We start from the raw sequence: 20,771 nt of genomic DNA, 5'->3' as shown, positions 1-20,771 counted from the left end.
TGGGTCGTATAAACCCTGTAATTTAAAAGGGTCAATTGCATGTGTTAAGAGGTCACCACAATTAAAAAGAGAATCAAAAGGTTCCTCTGTCAAGAATGCATAAATAGTAGCAACTATTTATTCACAGTTGGTACAAAATAGTTGCATGTTTGCACCTGTTACTGACCTTCAAAGTAGTCACCACTGATGTGGAAGGCGTTGTATACCATTAGCAGAGCCTGTTCTGTTGATGGTGCGAATGGAGCGGTCTCAAGTTAAGGTGATTCTCATGTACGGCTGTGATGGGGTTATAATAACGCATTATGTTCCTCCACCGCAGACCGTCAGTGCACAATATTACTGTTCATTTTTGGAGCATCACCTGCGACCAACTTTGCAAAAGAAGCGGTAACACTTTCTGTGCAATCCACCCATCATTTTGCCGGCAATGCGCAGGTGCATACAGAGCAAGCTGTGGCTGCTCTGTTCAGTCAATGGGACTGTGAAGTACTGTACCACCCACCATACTCCCTGGGCTTATGTCCTTTTGACTTTGATTTGATTCCGAAGATGAAGGAACCACTTCGTGGCATTCGCTACAGAACTGTTCCAGAGATTTGAAAGGCTTAGACCATTCTAGTTGCACCATCAACAGAACAGGCTCTGCTAACGGTATACTATGCCTTCCACATCGCTGGCAATGGGTTCTACACAACACTGGTGTCTACTCTGAAGGACAGTAACACGTGAAAACATGTAACTCTTTTGTATCGGTTGTGAATAAATAGTTGCCACTATTTAAGTTCCAACCCTCATAATTGCTTAAAAAATATTTAATGACAATCTGTTGTCATTTATCATAAGCACACTTGTGCAAGAGTACTAGCGTATTTACTTATGGACAAACATTTACTTTTAATTATTGTAAGTAATCTGAGTGTGACAGAATGTTTATAACATTTCTTTATTTAAGTATTGTTGTAATATATTAGTTCAGTCTGGGAAGTGATCATGTTGAGTCAAATCATGTCTTTAGAGACTCAGAATGATGTATTTTTGGTGGGGATGGCCTTTAGCCAATGAGAGTTAGACAGTGCCGGAATACTGCAAGAGTCAAGTTCAGAGTGGGACTTTTTGAGGGAAGAGCACAAGCGTGCAATGCTGGTCACTTTGTGGCCAGTTGTGGAAGAAGGAAGACCTGTCTAGAGTAACATACGTGATTCAGTCGTATAGGTGCTTGTTTATCGGCTGTGAACGACTGCTATCAAACTTTAACTTCTGAAGGGACTTTATATTTCAAGAGGTTTGAATGTGCTCCAGAGTAGGACACTAACTTTTGCCCCTTGATTTACAGAACTGAGAAAAAGACATGGTATCAGTTACCATTCTTCATATTGTGTGTGTTAATTTGTTAATCAGCTAGTTAAACTTTGAACTATTTTGAGCTGGTGAATCTTTTGATAAAGAAATTGACTTAATTTTGTGTGAGTCTTTGATGACTATTTAATTTGGGGACTTTTGCTACCATTCTCATATCGTTTTCAACATAACTTTACTGCATGCAATAAGAGTATTTTCTGTCTGCATTTTAACTGAATATTGCAAAACCACTTCCCATTTAATTGAGATGTCTTTCCTTGAATAAACATCATTCAACATAATTCTCTCTTGTCTACATCAATTACAGATATTAGAACAGAACCACTGTTATTCATTATTCATTTTACTTTAATTTTGTATTTCTGTGTATTTAATTAACTTGCAATTCTAGCCAATGCATAGACCACTGACTGTAGGAACACAGCTACAGTGAATTATCTGCAGGCATGAAAGCAGATGTGCAAGGCTCAACCCTATGACTACATCAAGCTACTCTTTTTAAACACAACCGTGCCTACACCAAATACCTAAAGTACGAATAACTAAATTCTGTCTGAACAGGCCTTGGAAGGCCCAATGGTACTGATCGGCCGCCATGTCATCCTCAGCCCACAGGCGTCATTGGATGTCGATATGGAGGGGCATGTGGTCAGCACACAGCTCTTCCAGCCGTATGTCAGTTTACGAGACTGAAGCTGCTACTTCTCAATCAAGTAGCTCCTCAGTTTGCCTCACAAGGGCTGAGTGTGCCCTGCTTGCCAACAGCACTCAGCAGACCGGATGGTCACCCATCCATGTGCTAGCCCAGCCCAATGGCGCTTAACTTCGATGATCTGACAGGAACGAGTGTGACCACTGTGGCAAGGCAGTTGGCAAAGTACAAATAACAGCAGGTAAAAATGCAATGGTTTGCTCATATATGATGCTGTTTAGGAGGAGTAACTACTTAAGCAGTAGCTGTTAGATGGCACTGCAACGGTTTTCTCCCCCAATATTCTGATGAAGCACGTTGATCGGGCAGAAACTCTATTATTGACTTAACTTTTTTCTCTATTATTATAAGATAAACTGGAAGTCTGTGTCAGTTTAATTTCCTTTGATGCAGTCTGTCTGAATTCTAAATTTGACTTAATGTCAATGTCTCACGTGACCTCAATAACTAAAGGGATTTGCCTTTGTGTGCTGCTGCTGGGCCACCTTACATGATCTACATTTACATCTACATCTATATCTATACTCTGGAAACCACCATGAGGTTCATGGCAGAGGGTATATCCCATTGTACCAGTTATTAGGATTCATTCCTGTTCCATTCATGTATGGAGTGTGGGAAGAATGATAGTTTGAATGCCTCTTTGTGTGCAGGAACTATTCTTATTTTATCCTCAGGATCCCTGTGTGAGTGATATGTAGGGGGTTGTAGTATATCCCTAGAGTAATCATTTAAAGCTGATTCTTGAAACTTTGTTAATAGACTTTCTCTGGATAGTTTACGCCTGTCTTCAAGAATCTGCCATTCAAGTTAGTTATTTAGATACGTGTTCCATTGATGAATCTCACGAAAACCATCATTATGATAAGGAATGTGTCAAATGTATAAGAAACGCACACATGAATCACTGATTAAAAAAAAAGAAAAAAGATTACCCCACTCCCTTAAATGGCACAAAATGCATATATTATACCTGTAGATTTATTTATTCCTATTCAAGAATTCATCTATGGATCTGTGGTATAGAAGGAGTTGTCAAGAAGATATGATTTCGAATTATTTTTGAAACTATTACTTCTGTCTGTCAGACATTTTATTTCATCCAGTAATTTATTGAAAAGTTTTACAGCAACATGTTTTACCCCTTTCTGCGCCAAAGATAGGTTAAGTAGAGGATACTGTAAAACTTTCTTTCTTCTGGTATTATAATCATGAATGTCACTGTTGTTTTTAAACTGGTCCATGTTGTTGAGAACAAATTTCATTACTGAGTAAATGTACTGTGATGCTGTTGTGAGAATTCCTAACCTTATAAACAGATGCCTACAACATGTGCGACTATGAGCCCCCACGCATTATTCTAACTACTTTCTTTTGAGCAGTGAATACCTTTTGCCTAAGTGTTGAGTTACACCAAAATATTATTCCGTATGACATCAGAGAGTGAAAGTATGTATAGTATGTTAGCTTGCTAATTTCTATAGCCTCAAAATTAGCAGTTATACTGATTGCAAAAGTTGCTGAACCAACCGCTTTACGAGAGCCAAAATATGAATTTTCCAATGAAGATACACCCAAAAAATTAGTTGATCTACCCTGGCTAGTGACTTTTGTTGATGTGTTATATTTATAGAAGGAACTGTACTCTTTGCAGTAGAAAATTGGGTGTACTGTGTTTTTTCAAAGTTCAGAGCAAGCCCATTCACAGAAAACCGATCAATAACTTTTCCAAAGACATTATTGGAATCATTTTGTATTCGAGTTTCTTTTACTGGATTAGTAATGGCACTTGTATCATCAGCAAACAGTGTCAGCTTAGCTTCTTGTTTTAGATAAGTAGGGAGGTCTTTCACATATACCAACAACAGAAGGGGGCCCATGATCAAACCCTGTGGAACGCCTAATGTAATTTCACCCCAGTTAGATGAAGTGAGAAATATCCTTAAATCACTTAATTGATAAAAAGAAACGTTTTGCTTCCTGTTCTGTAGATATGTCTTAAACCACTCATATGCTGTTCCATTTATACCACTGAATTGTATTTTCTGTAACATAATGTCATGGTTCACACAATAAAATGCTTTGGATAAGAAACAGAAAATTCGTATTGTGACATTTTACTATTTAAAGACTCTATTATGTGGGCAGTGAAATTGTCTACTGCTGTTTCAGTAGAACAGCATTTTTGACATCCAAACTTTGATTTGCTAAGTATCCCATTACTGTTGAGGTGGCTAACCACAATTGAGTACACTGTTTCCTTGACGATTTTTGAAAATGCTGTGAGCAAGGATACTGGCCAGTAATTACTGACATCTGCGGTGTCCCCTTTATTGTAGAGAGGCTTGAAAATGGCACATTTTAAACTTTCTGGGAAAATACTTAGAGTTAGTGATGCATTACTTATGTGACTCAGAACATCAGCTGTAACTGTTCCACATTGTTTAATATCTTGTTAGAGATGTCATCTACTCCAGTAGGACATTCATTTTTCAAAGATTTAATGATTTTCCTTATTTAACAAGAGGCTGTTAGATGAAATTTAATCTGAAAGGGATTTATCAAAGCTGACTACCATGTACTGCTTGGCTTTTTCTTTTGTACTATTCTCACCAACCTTTTCACCTACACTTAAGAAATGGTTGTGAAATACATTAGTTACTTGTGTATTGTTGGTTAAGATGGTCTCATTCTCTTTAATAGTAATATTAGCTACCCCAGTGATTACTTTTCCTGTCTCTCTTCTAACAACATTCCATAGTGATTTGATTTTATTGCCCGAGTTGTTGATTTCATTTCTAACATACATGTTTTTTTGATTTTCTGACAACCTTTCTCAGTATGTTACAATAATTATGTATAGTGTAAAATTACTTCTGGGCCTTTACTAATTATTGCTGGCTCATATAATTTTCTTTTTTCTTTCTGAAGACACTTTAATACCTGTATTAATCCAAGGTTTCTTTGAAAACTGTTTGGTGTTACATTTAGTGATTTTTTTTTTAGGCAACAATGTTAAAAAGGGATATAAATTTATCAAGAAATATGTTGCACTTATCATTAGCATTTAGCTAATTATATATATATTCCCAATTAATATTTCTTAAACTCTCTGAAGCGCTCTATAGATACAGGGTTGACCAGCCTTACACTTTTACTTAATAGTTTCTGAACTGTACAAGCTAATAGGTTTTGTAAGTTAATCAATTGTGTATCATGCTCTGATAAGCCATTTATCAGATAATCCATTTATCACAGGGAAAGCAGGTGTTAGTTTTACATCCTCTTGTTACACAAATACATGATCTATTAGAGTGCTACTGTCTTGAGCCATACGTTTAGGGAAGTTGATCAGTGATTCCAAGTTATATGTTGTTAATAACACTTCTAGTTCACTTCTGTATCACAGTGACAAACCACCAAGGATTAACCATACTTGTGACCATTGATGCTGCCCATCTCTGTATACTTACAATATCCCACGTCAGTGCTGCCTGGTACGGGTCCCAAGCACTTGAGCAATATTCTAAGATAGGTCACACAAGTGATTTGTAAGCAGTGTCTTTAGTATAATGATTGCATTTCACCAGCATTCTACCAATAAACCGAAGTCTACCATCTGCTTTACCCACAACCGTAACTAAGTGATCCACCTGCTTTACCCACAACTGAACGTATGTGATCACCGCATTTCTTATCCCAATAGAGTGCTGCATCCAGGTATTTGTATCAGTTGGCCAATCCAACAGTGGCTCATTGGTATTATAGTCATAGGACACCATGCTTTTTTCATTTTGTAAAGTGCAAAATTTTTCATTTCAGAGCATTTAGAGCAAGTTGCCAGTTTCTGCACCATGTTGAAATATTATCAAGATCTGACTGAATATTTAAGCAGCTTCTCTCACGTAATACTACAATATAGATAACTTCATCATCTGCAAAAATCCTGATTTTACTAATAATATTGTCTGCAAGGTCATTAATATGCAACATGAACAGCAAGGGTCCCAACACAGTTGACACTGAGGAGGTCACTCTGTTCAAGATATCTCATTATGTTTGAGCCCAGAGTATGTTCTAAGATTCTACAACAAATCGATGTCGAGGATATGGGACAGTAATTTTGTGGATCACTTCTACTACCCTTCTGTAGACAGATGTGACCTATGCCTTTTTCCAAGAATGGAATGCAGTTGTTTTTTCAAGGGATCTACAATAGTTTATTGTGAGAAGAGGGGCTACTTCGGCCACAAATTCAGTATAGAAGCTGACAGAGATTCCATTGGTGTCTGCAGCTCTGTTCAGTTTTAACGATTTCAGCTGTTTCTCAACACCACTGACACTAATACTTATTTCATTCATCTTTTCAATGGTACTAAGATTAAATTGGGACAATTCTCCTGGGTTTTTCCTTGTAAAGGAACATTTGAAGACAGAGTTAAGCATTTCAGCTTTTGCTTCACTATCCTCAATTTTAGTTCCTGTCTCATTCACTAGGGACTGGACACTAACTTTGGTGCCATTAAACAGTCTTTACATACGACTAGAATAACTTTGGATTTTGTAAAATGTCATTTGACAAAATTCTGCTATGATAGTCACTGACAGCATCACACATTGCTCTCTTGACAGCCAAACATGTTTCATTCAGCATCTCTCTATCTATAGCCCTATGCTTTGTTTTACACCTATTATGCAGCACTCTCTGTTTCTTTAGAAGTTTCTTTACAGTGACAGTGCACCACGGAGGTTCCCTCCCATTATGAACTTTTCTACTGGGTACATATCGATCCAGTGTGTGGTCAACTATTATTTTGAACTTGAGCCAGAGTTCCTCTACATGTTCCTGACCTGTGTAGAATGTTTCAAGTTCCTCACTGAAATATGACATTACTGATTTTTTATCTAGTTTACTGAACTTATATCTTTATCTGCTTGTTTCAGTTTCCTTTGTAGTTTGGAAATAATTGTTGCCACAACCACACCATCGTCACTGATACCAGTTTTGATGTGGGCATCCTCAAAGAGGTCAGGACTATTTGTTGCCATTCGATCCAATATATTTCCGTCATGAGTAGGGTTCCTGACTAACTGTTCTAGGTAGTTTTCAGAGAAGGCATTTAGTACAGTTTCACATGATGTCGTATCATGCCCACAACTAACAAAATTGTAATTATCCCAATTAATTGTTGGATGATTAAAGTCTCCCTGTGGCCACTTTCTCTCTCTCTCTCTCTCTCTTTCCCCTCCCCCTTTTCCATCCGTCTTCCTCTTTTTCCACCCCTGTCCCTTTAACCTCTCCTCCCTTTCTGTACATTGTTTCATTAGTGTTATTCTCTCAACTTGAAAAGAGGTGAAATTAACTGAATCATAAATCTCAGACTAAAATGAGAGTGAGTGGCAGTAAGACAACCATATATTTTTCAGGTAAGAAATTACTTGAATAGATCCAGTTTTCGAAAATATTCTCGATACTGGTTTTGTCTCAGGTCAAATAAGTTTATTCGCTTCCTGATAAGCGTAACCTCAGCAGCCATAAGTGGAGTAACTTGTTGTTTCACAGTTACAGCAGTCTTCTTTGTAGCATTCCATCGTTCAGGCAGTTCCTAAAAATCAGAAACAAAAAAAATATATTGTCCTACACAAACTATAGAACAATAATTACTGAGGAATAACATGATCATACAATTTTTGTTTTTTTATATGGTTAAACTACTTACCATTTTCATATAAGTGCAACAATAGCAGCAGATCTTGAGTCAAGTCACTGAATAAATAGCTTAGATTGCAGTATTATTAATACTGACAGAACTGCAGACAATTCATTCTAGTATAAATGGGTAACATTCAGAACACTTTCATTAGACTATATTAACATTGGTTAGAAGCAATTTACCAAGAGGAACTAAAAGTGTTACCAACACTTCAATGATGGTAAATGAATACTCCTAAAACTGTAAATCTGAGCATGGGAAAAAAGGTAGAAGACACTACAGTCAATGATGCAAGGTTTCTAACTAGGAAAAATTATCACATGAGCAAAGAAAATACTTGTGAGGATAAATACAGATATTACACCATATTTTGTAGATACTTGCTGTTAATTTTCTATTATCTTTGGTATTAATTTTATACATTATCTTTCTTCCTAATGTATTTGATATTCAATAGTCCAGTTTTCCAAAGCACCATACTTTAATGCATATAATATGAACAAAGCACATATACTTTACTTTGCTTGCAAAGAGAGATGATTCTAAAAGGAATCCATAACTATTGCTTTCTCTCTTAACATATTTAATTTTCCTTATTATTTTATAAGTACATAATGAAAATTTGAAGATTCTATCAATCTTAGTACAGAAACGTGCTTATGTGGTGAGCCAGATGGCATGAGTAGTTACTGATAATTGCTATAGTTGTGTTTATTAGTGTCACTGTCAGTGGAACAGTCAACCTCTACTCAGTAGAAAAATGCCACCTACATACCACTTTGTAACTTAATAATTTGTCTGTTACAAGGTGTACAACCTTGCTTCTGCTGTTTTTTCCCCATCATTTGAGGCTTCAGTGAAACAAATTGATTATACACGTATCATTCAAAGTATTTTCCATCCCGGGCCACTACTTTCTCCCATCTTTCGAGCAGTGTACGGATTCCGTGTTGAAAAAATTGTTCATCTTTTGAAGCAGTCCATGAATTGATCCAATTTGTGACTTCTTCATGAGATCGGAAGTGTTGGTCAGCCAGGCCATGCGTCATTGATCTAAACAGGTGATATTCAGAGGGAGCAATGTCTGGAGAATATGAGGGGTCGGGTAGGACTTCCCATTTTAAAATTTCCCAGTACATTTTGACCTCTTTTGCAACGTGGGATCGAGCACTGTCATGCTGCAAAATCACTTTAATGTGCCTCTTGCAGTATTGCAGCCATTTGTCTTTTAATGCTCTGCTCAAACGCATTAATTGCATTCGACAATGAGCACCTGTCATTGTTCGCTTGGTTTTAACACCTCATAGTACCCAACACTGAGCTGGTCCCACCAAATGCGGAGCTTTTCGCGGATGATGCTGTAGTATACAGAGAAGTTGCAGCATTAGAAAATTGTAGCGAAATGCAGGAAGATCTGCAGCGGATAGGCACTTGGTGCAGGGAGTGGCAACTGACCCTTAACGTAGACAAATGTAATGTATTGCGAATACATAGAAAGAAGGATCCTTTATTGTATGATTATATGGTAGCGGAACAAACACTGGTAGCAGTTACTTCTGTAAAATATCTGGGAGTATGCGTGCGGAACGATTTGAAGTGGAATGATCATATAAAATTAATTGTTGGTAAGGTGGGTACCAGGTTGAGATTCATTGGGAGAGTCCTTAGAAAATGTAGTCCATCAACAAAGGAGGTGGCTTACAAAACACTTGTTTGACCTGTACTTGAGTATTGCTCATCAGTTTTGGATCCGTACCAGATCGGGTTGACGGAGGAGATAGAGAAGATCCAAAGAAGAGCGGTGCGTTTCGTCACGGGGTTATTTGGTAACCATGTTAGCGTTACGGAGATGTTTAACAAACTCAAGTGGCAGACTCTGCAAGAGAGGCACTCTGCATCGCGGTGTAGCTTGCTCGCCAGGTTTCGAGAGGGTGCGTTTCTGGATGAGGTATCGAATATATTGCTTCCCCCTACTTATACCTCCTGAGGAGATCACGAATGTAAAATTAGAGAGAATAGAGCACGCACGGAGGCTTTCAGACAGTCGTTCTTCCGGCGAACCATACGCGACTGGAACAGGAAAGGGAGGTAATGACGTGGCACGTAAAGTGCCCTCCGCCACACACCGTTGGATGGCTTGCGGAGTATAAATGTAGATGTAGCATGATCTTGGAGCAGTGAATATTAGGTTTGGCTGTCGATGTGGAAGCATGGCTGGGATATCCCCATGATTTTTTGCGTTTAGGGTTATCGTAATGAACCTATTTTTCTTCCCCAGTCGCATTGCAATGTTTTGTCTCTGAAGCAACTGTTTGCAAACACACAAACACCACTGTACGTCTCTTGGTTTCAGCTAACATGGGACCCAATTTCCTTCTTTCTGAATCATGCCCATAGTCTTGAGACATTTTGAAATGGCTTGGTGTGTCACTCCCACTAATTGTGTCAATTTTTCTTGAGTTTGACGCTAGTCTTCACTCAGCAATGTCTCCAATTATACATCTTCGAAGACATTCTCTCTTCCACCACTATGACGGTCTACTTCATTAAAATTACCGTTCTTGAAGCGTTGAAACCACTCATGACACGTTCTTTTGCTAATAATGTCCTTACCATACATACTTGAGAGCAGTGGATGAGACTCAGCCACTTCTTTCTCCATACTGAAACAAAACAGTTAACACCTCCTGCAAATGCCGACAACAAGGCTCATAAACTGACATTTTCAATCAAGAACAACTTTATGATGCATTCACAAATCAACTAATGTTTGAATGAGGTTACCGGTATGTTGACCGAGGTCCAAGCTAACTGCCTGACATCTGCGATCTGTTTCTTATCGTTGTCACCACCAATCGGCAAACGGCGGAAGCAAAGTATTACACCTTTTATTTGTAAGTTTTTATCAAAAATGTATTCTCTAAGTGGTTTATAGAAATACATGTTCTCAAACGTTCTAGCACCACATAGCTAATATGTCTTCTTATTTATCTCAGAATGAAAGGTATCTAAATAGTAATGTTAACATCTGAATTACTTATTTTCACCCTGCAAGATAAACTGTGTGTCACTGCAAGTTGTTTTTTATTATATCAGTTGACAAGAGATGAAATGGAAGTATTATAGTTACAAATGCCAAAGGTGGAAGATCTTTGTTCTAGAGGACAATATTAATATTTCTAAGATGCTGAGCCCATTCATGGCTTGTTCTCACACAACACATTTCCTGACACATGTGATGTGCTTGCAGGACTGTATTCAGTTAGTTTCCGTCTTTTCTTTTGAAGGGAATTAAAAATGGCAGTGATATCAGACCTGACAGGAATCTTTTCCTTCCAAGGCATAAACTGAGGTCCACACTCTTCGGCGTTTTTGAATTCATTTAAGCCATTTTGTTCTTCAGTATTTAGAAAGAGCGCATTAACACTAAGAGCTATTTTAAATGAATTTTGAAAAGTTATTAATTGTACCAGTTTTTATTTCTCCTATGTCACTGGCATGATAGTCGAAGGATTTTACTAATTTACAGTTAACTATGTGGTCTACTGGTTAGCACTACTGGCTGTTGACAAAAAGATTCCTGATTTGTTTTTTGGGTGTTGATCACTGCCTCATGAAGCCAAACTACTTAATTAAAGTGTAATTGTTCAACTGACACACAAGTTATTGAAGGGACAGCACAATACCTGTTGTCTCATTAAACAGGAAGAATTTTCAAGCTTCAGTTTAAACAGCAGACCACATTAGAGCAAAAATCTCTCATTATTGGCCACTCACCTGACTAATTTACAATTTTTGCACAATTTATGCAACAATAAATTGGATTGGATGCTGTTACTGCACAACTCTTTTGGAAGTAGTAAAGGGACTATCACCCAGTTACTCTAAAAACTTCCTCAGAGACCCTATTATTCTACAATTTCTATCAATGACTTCTGCCAAAAAACTTCTTCAAACTGAGTCACATGCCGGACTTCTCATTTTGATATTTTTGTTGTTTCTTAGAATGATATTATTATCTGTCTAAATAATGAAGTTTTCAGTTTTTAATTTTGTAGGCTATAATATCAAGTGATCTACAGAAAACCTACCTGTAGCTGTAAGTACACTTCTTCTGAAAATTCAACATCATATGTCTTTAGCAGATCAATCATTTCCTTAATAGGCTCAAACATTTCATCTGTTTTTGGTGTCCTTTCCTTTACATGAAACAGGTACCCCATTACTTTCAGAAGGCCATCATAGTCCCCTTCCAAAACTGGCTGCAGGAGACCATTATCTGCTTCATCAATAAAGTCATTTAGCTCTTGAAGGCTGAAAATATGCAACAAATAATTTGAACATTGTGTGAACCACACTAGTTCAAAATGTAAATAAGAATTATAGTTATCTTGTAAGATTTGAGCAACCAGCAATGTACACACATCAAAAAAAGTTTTGCATCACCCCAGTTCCCAGAACTCCTAAAGATAAATGTTGACTGTGGATACTGTATCACAGACAGTCCCTTTAACTGTTTTGAGATGTCACTAAACCCACCCAAAAATGTAAACAACCATGCTTGAGCAGCGCCTATTAGACAGAAGTGGTCTGACAGCTGATCAGTTCCAGTCATTCCACCAAGAAGGAGGTACACGGCTCGTGTTGTCTCTAGTTCAACCATGCCTAGATGGTCAATCACGTCCGCATTGTTATTTTGTGCCTGGAAGGGCTCTCAACATGGGAAGTGTCCAGGCATCCCGGAGAGAACCAAAGTGATGCTATTTGGACATGGAGGAGATACAGAGAGACAGGAACTTTCAATGACATGCCTCACTCAGGCCGCCCAAGGGCTACTATTGCAGTGGATGACTGCTACCTATGGATTATGGCTCAGTAGAGCACTGAGAGCACAGCCACTATGCTGAATAATGCTTTTCGTGCAGCCACAGGACGTCGTGTTATGACTCAAACTGTGCGCAATAGGCTGCATGACGTGCAACTTCACTCCCAACATCCATGGTGAGGTCCATCTTTGCAACCATGAAACTATGCAGCGCAGTACAGTTGGGCCCAACACCATGCCGAATAGAACGATCAGGATTGGCAGCACGTTCTCTTCACCGATGGGTGTTGCATATGCCTTCAACCAGACAATCATCGGAGACGTGTTTGGAGGCAACCCAGTCACGCTGAATGCCTTAGACACACTGTCCAGCAAGTGCGGCAAGGTGGAGGTTCCCTGCTGTTTTGGGGTGGCATTATGTGGGGCCGACATATGCTGCTGGTGGTCATGGAAGGTGCCATAATGGCTGTACCATACATGAATGCCATCCTCTGACCAATAGTGCAACCAAATCGGCAGCATATTGGTGAGGCATTTGTCTTCATGTACGACAATTCGCAACCCCATCGTGCACATCTTGTGAATGACTTCCTTCAGGATAATGCTGTCGCACGACTAGTGGCCAGCATGTTCTCCAGACATGAATCCTATTGAACATGCCTGGGATAGATTGAAAAGGGATGTTTGTGGACAATGTGACCTGACCCACCAACCTCTCTGAGGGATCTACGCCGAATCGCCATTGAGGAGTGGGACAATTTGGACCAACAGTGCCTTGATGAACTTGTTGATAGTATGCCACAATAAATACAGGTATGCATCAATGCAAGAGGATGTGCTACTGGGTATCAGAGGTACCAGTGTGTACAGCAATCTGGACCACCACCTCTGAAGGTCTCGCTGTATGGTGGTAAAACATGCAAAGTGTGGTTTTCATAATAAAAAGGGCGGAAATGTTTATGTTGATCTCTATTCCAAGTTTTTGTTCAGGTTGCAGAACCTTGGAACTGAGGTGATGCAAAACTTTTTTTGACATGTGTAGATAAACAACAGTGGGCTGAGTAACCACAAAATATGTACATTAAGCTGTCCAAGTCATGGCATATTGAGACAGAATTGTTGGGCGGTACCTACCTTCAGCAGGCAAAATTCCCTAGTACTGCTGATAGACATCTCCTTTTTAATCTTTGGCTACCCTCATCCTCATTACAGGTGGGTCTCTCTCATCCTGGGGTCTGAGAGACTCGCCCTTCTTTTTTAACCTCCCCCAGGCCATCCCACTCTGATTCTCATCCCCACCCCCAAGGAGAGGACCTAATTATTCAGAAAGCTAGGATTGTGTCATGTACCATAAAATTAAAATGTTTAAAAGAAAAAGTTTTCCAGACAGCAGACAAATTTAACTTTTATTTTTTTGAAGGAAAGACGGCATAACAGGAAATTAGGAATATTGTTAGTGGCTGTTCTTCCTTAGCTGCTATTTCAAATTTATTTATCATGTAGATAAATTCCATCTTTTGGAACTGAACTTTTGTGCAAAACAGAATTTTTCTTATCTATATGATAAATATAATGAAAATAATTAAAGTGCTGCTCAATGTCCTTTTGGTGAAAAGGTCTTTAGAGTAGAGCAATAGCTTTGACAGGACAAGGATAGGGGACATTATTAGTGATGTCCTTTCACCCAAAAAGCACCCAGGCATTTATCTTTATCAATGTACGTAAATTACAGAAAAAAATTAATCTGGATGACAAGATAAGATGTGACTCCTGTTCCTCTGGAACTCAACAACCCTAATAAGTGTCATCTCGCTCAGTAAGCAAGAATAACAGTACTGCATAATTTTACTGTTGGTAATTACAATATTAAGTTCATGTACTATATGTAAAATGATTCCATTTAACTCTTAGTATGTTTTATAGTATTTAGAGTAAATCAAATATATCACTGGGAATCTGTAGCACCAATCATAACCAAGAAACTACCATTGTACCTTTCTCCTAATACTGACCATAATTAATAGTTCAGAGATGACTGGGCAGATGCAGTTGATTGTGCATTTGTTTGACAGGTGATGGCATGGCGTGAGTCCTGACACAGGGGAGCAAGCTCATGAGGAGGTGGCAGGAGGTGCCTACTGTGTGTTGGCACAGTATGGGTACAACAAAGTAAGCTGGCTCTGATAAGTGCAGCAGGTAGTCTGAAGGGTTACTGCAACTGGTTTTTCCCAGGCAAATGTCTGTTGCTGGCCTGCACATGATGTAAGGATGCCACCATGGCACAAACTCAGAAGCTGCATATATTTCACGGTGACCACATGAGTAAAATCCTTATTAATAATTACAGAGAGTAGGTAATGGTGCCACACATGAATGAGAGAAACAAAGCATGGAAGCATGTCTAAACACCCACTTTGTAGATACAAGAGTGCTTTATACATTGATGTTGAAAGAGATAAATGCACCTAATATCTCTGAAAATTAATAACTTCTAAACTCTTTCAGCAATGAAGTGTCGAAAGATATTGATTGACGAGAAATATTGAAAAACCAAATTCAGAATTTCTATTCAAACAATACAATTTGAATTACAAGCCAGAATCCTGATTCCAAGGATTACAAATGCATTTTAGTACAAAATCAACTGTAAAACAATAAATGTAGAGCCAATATTAGGCTGCAATAAATATCTGTAGACATTTAATTATCATTAGATTTAATACAGACAATATTTAATATTAAATACTGCAATGTTAATGTTAAATATTTCACTGAATAAGAAGCAAACAGCACAAACACTGAGGACCCTAGCAAAAAAACTAATGTCATTATGGAGAAACCGTTGAAATTCTAACCCTAACTCATGTATAACACTTAAGGTTAATATGCAACCAATGAAAGACATTATGATGGATTTTTTGATAAAGAGCAATGGAACAGATATTTTTTAACAACCCTAAGGAATCAGTATGCACGTGGAGGTCATCTAAAGTATTTACATGTGTAATTTTTATCATAATATGTACAGTATGTGTAATCAAACAGCATAATCCTGGCACATTGGATCAGCAAACACAGCTGTTGGTTAAAAATTTACAGCAATCAGCAGAAATTTTATTTCCACGTGATTTCATCTTGGTAAATATGAAATGCCAATTATCTTTAGTGCATCAAAATATTCGAGGGCTTAGAAGTAAAATTAATGAACTACTTATGTGCATTGATGAATTAGAGTCATCGAACCCAGTTGATATAATCTGCCTCTCTGAACATCATGTGACCACTGGTATAGATACGTTAAACCTTACAGAATTTAAGTTAGCCTCCTACTTCTGTAGACAAAAGATGGAGAAAGGAGGAGTTGCCACATTTGTTAAAAACAGTTTTAAATTTAAGAAAACTGACATTAATAAATTTTGCTTAGAGCAGCACTTAGAAGCATGTGCAATGTAAATAGAATTTCATAATAGGTCCTTTATAATGGCAGCCATATACAGAGCACGTTCAGGAAATTTCAACCTGTTTATAAATGGTCTTGAAGATTTATTATCTCATCTAAAATTAAAAAACAAAGAACTAGTGGTTGCTGGTGATTTTAATATAGATGTCCTGAAAAACACTGTCAGTGAACAGTTACTGAAATCAGTTACATTGTCATTCAATTTAATTTCTACTGTAAATTTCCCAACTAGGGTATACAAATGTTCTAAGAGTGCCATTGATAATATATTTATAGACGATTCTAGGCAACTAAGCCACATTACAAAACCAATAGTAAATGGGCTATCTGACCATGACATGCAACACCTAACATTAAATTTTGAAAATTGCCAGGGTAAAACATCTATCAGAACTGAGTACAGAGGGCCAATAAAACAGTCAAAAACTGAGAAATTTAGGAGATTGCTCAAAGAAATTAATTGGATGGATGTTTACAGCACCCAAGACACAAATGGAAAATACAAAACATTCATTAATAAAGTTAGCACCTTATTTGTAAATTGTTTTCCCCTGAAGGTAACTCAAATTAAGCAAAAGTCTAATAAGAAACCATGGATCACACAAGGGATAAAGATATCATGTGAGACAAAAAGGAAACTCTATCTGATACGTAGAGACACCTTTGATACTAGCATTATAGCTCATTATAAAAATTACTGCAAAATATTGAAGAAGGTTATCCAGAAATCTAAACACCTGCATTATGAGAAGAAGATAAATACATCCAGCAATAAAATAAAAACAATATGGGATATAGTTAAGTCAGAGACAAGTAGGACCAGAAATGAGGAGGAACAAATAGCTCTAAAAATTAATGAAACCCTGGTAACAAATGCATGTTATGTTGCAAACCATTTAAACAAGTATTTTGTCTCCGTTACTGATAGCATGGGGTTGTCAGGTTCAGTAAATAATGCAATGGAATATCTGAGACCAGTGCACACAAGCAATCTCAGTAAAATGGAATTGACACTTACTTCACCCAAAGAAATAGAATCCATCATAAAGTCCTTGAAATCAAAGCATTCTAGTGGTTATGATAACATATCAACAAAGTTAATAAAACAGTGTTCATGTGAACTTAGTCATAGCTTAAGTTATTTGTGTAATCAATCACCTGTCACAAGAACATTCCTGGACTGGCTTAAATATGCTAAGTTATACCTCTCCACAAGAAAGGGGACAAAGAAATGCCATCAAATTGCCGACTGATCTCACTTTTGCCACCTTTTTCAAAAATCTTTGAAAAGGTTATGTTCAAGCGTCTACTTAAGCACCTTAGTGAAAATGACATACTGTCAAAGTCACAGTCTGGGATTCCTTCGGGGTTCTGATATTGAGAAAGGTATTACACTACAGCGAAAATGTCCGTAATTCATTGGACAAGAAATTAGAGGCAACTGGCGTATTCTGTGACCTGTCAAAGGCATTTTGACTGTGTGAATCACAGCATTCTTTTAAGTAAATTAAAATATTACGGAGTCACTGGTAGTGCTGCAAAGTGATTTCAGTCATATCTTACCAACAGAAAACAAAGTGTGTCATTATATAACACTTCAACAGTAGGCAATCAGACATCGTCTGACTAGGAAGAAATTACTTGTGGTGTTCCCCAAGGTTCCATACTAGGTCCACTACTGTTTCTTGTGTATATTAATGACCTGTCACTTGTTACATTACCAGATGCCAAGTTTGTCTTATTTGCAGATGATACAAACATTGAAATAAATAGTAAATGAAATATAAATTTAGAAAGGGCAGCTAATCAAATTTTTGCTGACATTAATAAGTGGTTCATAGCCAATTCACTGTCATTAAACTTTGAAAAGACCCACTATATGCAGTTCAGAACTTCCAAAAGATTTTCTTCTGGTGTGTGTATTAAATATGGTGACATTGAAATAGGAGAAGTTGAGAGTGTAAAATTCTTGGGATTACAACTTGATAATAAATTCAGTTAGGAGCAACATACTAACGAACTGCTAAAGCGCCTAAACAAGTCTGTGGTTGCAATGCGAATGATGTCAGACATAGGAGATATAAATATAAAAAAACTGGCATATTTTGCTTATTTTCACTCCATTATGTCATATGGTATCATATATTGGGGTAACTCCACAAACAGAGAAATATTTTTTAGAGTACAGAAGTGTATAACAAGAGTAATGAGTAGTGTAAATCCAAGACCATCATGTCGAAACCTATTCAAAGAATTGGGCATATTAACAACAGCTTCTCAGTATATTTATTCCTTAATGAAGTTTGTTGTAAAAAATACATCTCTTTTTCCAACTAACTGCTTAGTACACAGTATCAATACTAGAAATAAGAACAATATACATAAAATTTAAAATCACTTACTCTTGCACAGAAACGAGTCCAGTATTCAGCAACGCATATTTTCAATAAGTTACAAGCAACCATTAAGAGTTTAGTTTCAGACAAGGCACAATTTAAATATAATTTAAAAGAATTTTTGGTGGCCAACTCCTTTTATTCCATCCATGAGTTTCTCAACAAGTGCAGTAGACCATTTTAATGAAAATTTATTATACTTTAATTTTTTGACAATACTTGGCTGTAACAGCCAAGTAACTACCTACTGTGTGAATGATGGATGTATGGAAAGCAGATGTAGGTCTTAAGTCTGTAAATAGTGGAAGTTTTAAATAAATGCTGTACATAATCTGACTGTTCTTCACTGAGGATCACTGAAATGAATAATTTACTTTAATTTTTGACAATACTTGGTTGTAATAGCCAAGAAACTAGCAAATGCCTGAATGATGGGTTTAATGAAAGCAGATGTAAGTATTATACCTGTAAATATTAAAAGTTTAAATTTAATTCATGTACATAATTTTACTGTTTATTGACTGAGGATCATTAAAATTAATGAAACTCAAGTTTTTCTAATTACATTTTTGTAATGTGTTTATCTGACATGTTCCACACCCAGGAGGATTCCCTCTTTTATGGCTCTATGGAATGAATAATTAATCTAATCTAATCTAATTCTGTGGGTTTTGCAATGACAGATCAAGTCTATACAAGGGCAGTGGCCATGTTAGCCTGAAGTAGTTCACAATGAAAGGTCAGCGATTATCAATATGTCCTACTTAGTGGCATGTCAGACATGATTGAAGCTTTTAAAATTTATCAGGCAACAAGATTAGTGGCTGTAGAATTTCTGTGTGAGTTCAGTAACTTATAGAAATTTTCAAAAGTTGCACTTGCATTCTTTAAATATGAAAAGACAGGAGAGCAGTGTATGAACTATGGAATTTCTGAATAGGTTAATGGACTCAGAACGGGAGTGTTGTCTTTAGAGACATGTGACTCTTCAGCATAGGTTTATAGATTTTGAGGAGTTATTCAGAACTGAATTTTTACTTAATTTTGGACAGCAGTGTGGTGTGCCAGACTTAGTTTTGACCAAGCTGGTGAATCAAGCTGCCGTTGCTCCCACTGTTTTAAGTATGGACTGAAAAACATATTTATTACGAACCAGGGCTCAGCTTGTGTTAAGGATATTTATTTATTTCACAAACCATAATCCTATCTGCAATTTAATCAAGCTATACAAAGTTACCAGAACAGTAACAGGGTAATGCGACAGGTGTGTGGCTGTTCCCTATACATATGCAAAGTAAATGAACTTCAGAAATTAGTCACACACTTAGTTAATCCTTGTGACTTACAGATAAAGTTTGAGGAAGGACTAATGTTTCACACAGTTTAACATAAACAATACCTTTATATTTGCCATACTGAGCTTCATATTTTTGATTTTAGGATAGACGGTATACCGTGCTAAAATTATGGAAAAAAAACAAGCATAGCAATACCAAAAGAAGCATTTTACAGAAAAAAGAAAATTTTTTGTGGGTCCTTTTATAAGTAGCTAAGTGAAAGGTTAGTGAAGTGTTTTGTGTGGAGATGAATCTAGAGGAAGACAGTGGCAACTGGAAAGGTAAAATAAGGTATTTGGAGGTACTTAAAAGGGTGCTGAAGATGGTGAGTTAAAAAGGACAATCAAGAGTAGAAAAAGGCATTGGCCCGGTGGCATATAACAACAGACTGCGTATAAAGAATGCTTTGGAAGGAAAGTGATTGGACTCGACACAAAAGGACTGAGAAAATATCATCTATCTGATGACTTTGAGACAGATTTGATATAATGAAAATTGAAAAGGATTACAGAGAAGGGAAAAAATGAAAAATGATTAACTTAGTATCAAAGACCTGCCTTGTGACAGAACACACAATGATAATGGTGATGTACTACACATCAAAATTTCTATATACATTACAAATGAGCATTTGTGACATTTTAAAGCTATCCCGCCAGCCCAAAAAGTTTCAAGACTGAGTGAATAAAAAGATAAGATGGTAGTTTTCATGCCACAGGTGTTATAAATTGCCCCCCAGCCCACTCGAGGACAATGCACAGAACCTCCATACAACCATTTCAAACTGTCAGAGAAGTCCGTTCAACTCACATGTCAAACTGGCTTATTTTGTCAAAGAGTCAGTCCTTCACTTCAATTACTGTGCTATGTCATTGTGTTGTAGGCTGGAATCAGTAACACCAAGTGTCACTGACCTGCGATGATTTTCTCCAGAAAAGAGTTGTCCACTTTTGCATTCCACTGAAGTC

At 37.2% G+C, this 20,771-nt stretch overlaps 1 protein-coding gene across 1 annotated transcript in view; it reads right to left on the bottom strand.

Moving 5' to 3' along the window:
• The window catches only part of LOC124775330 (dynein beta chain, ciliary-like), a 702,744-nt gene that overhangs the window by 354,366 nt on the left and 327,607 nt on the right, over positions 1 to 20,771 (bottom strand). The window contains exons 49-50 of the mRNA XM_047250162.1: positions 11,877 to 12,099; positions 7,511 to 7,677 (exon numbers count right to left, since the gene is read on the bottom strand). Of these exons, the coding sequence (XP_047106118.1) occupies positions 7,511 to 7,677; positions 11,877 to 12,099 (390 nt within the window). The remainder of the gene's footprint in view (positions 1 to 7,510; positions 7,678 to 11,876; positions 12,100 to 20,771) is intronic.

Source organism: Schistocerca piceifrons, chromosome 2 (assembly GCF_021461385.2).
Source record: "Schistocerca piceifrons isolate TAMUIC-IGC-003096 chromosome 2, iqSchPice1.1, whole genome shotgun sequence".
Classification (NCBI taxonomy): Eukaryota; Metazoa; Arthropoda; class Insecta; order Orthoptera; family Acrididae; genus Schistocerca; species Schistocerca piceifrons.
Note: the sequence above shows the minus strand (reverse complement) of the source record. Positions and strands in the feature narration are given on the sequence as shown.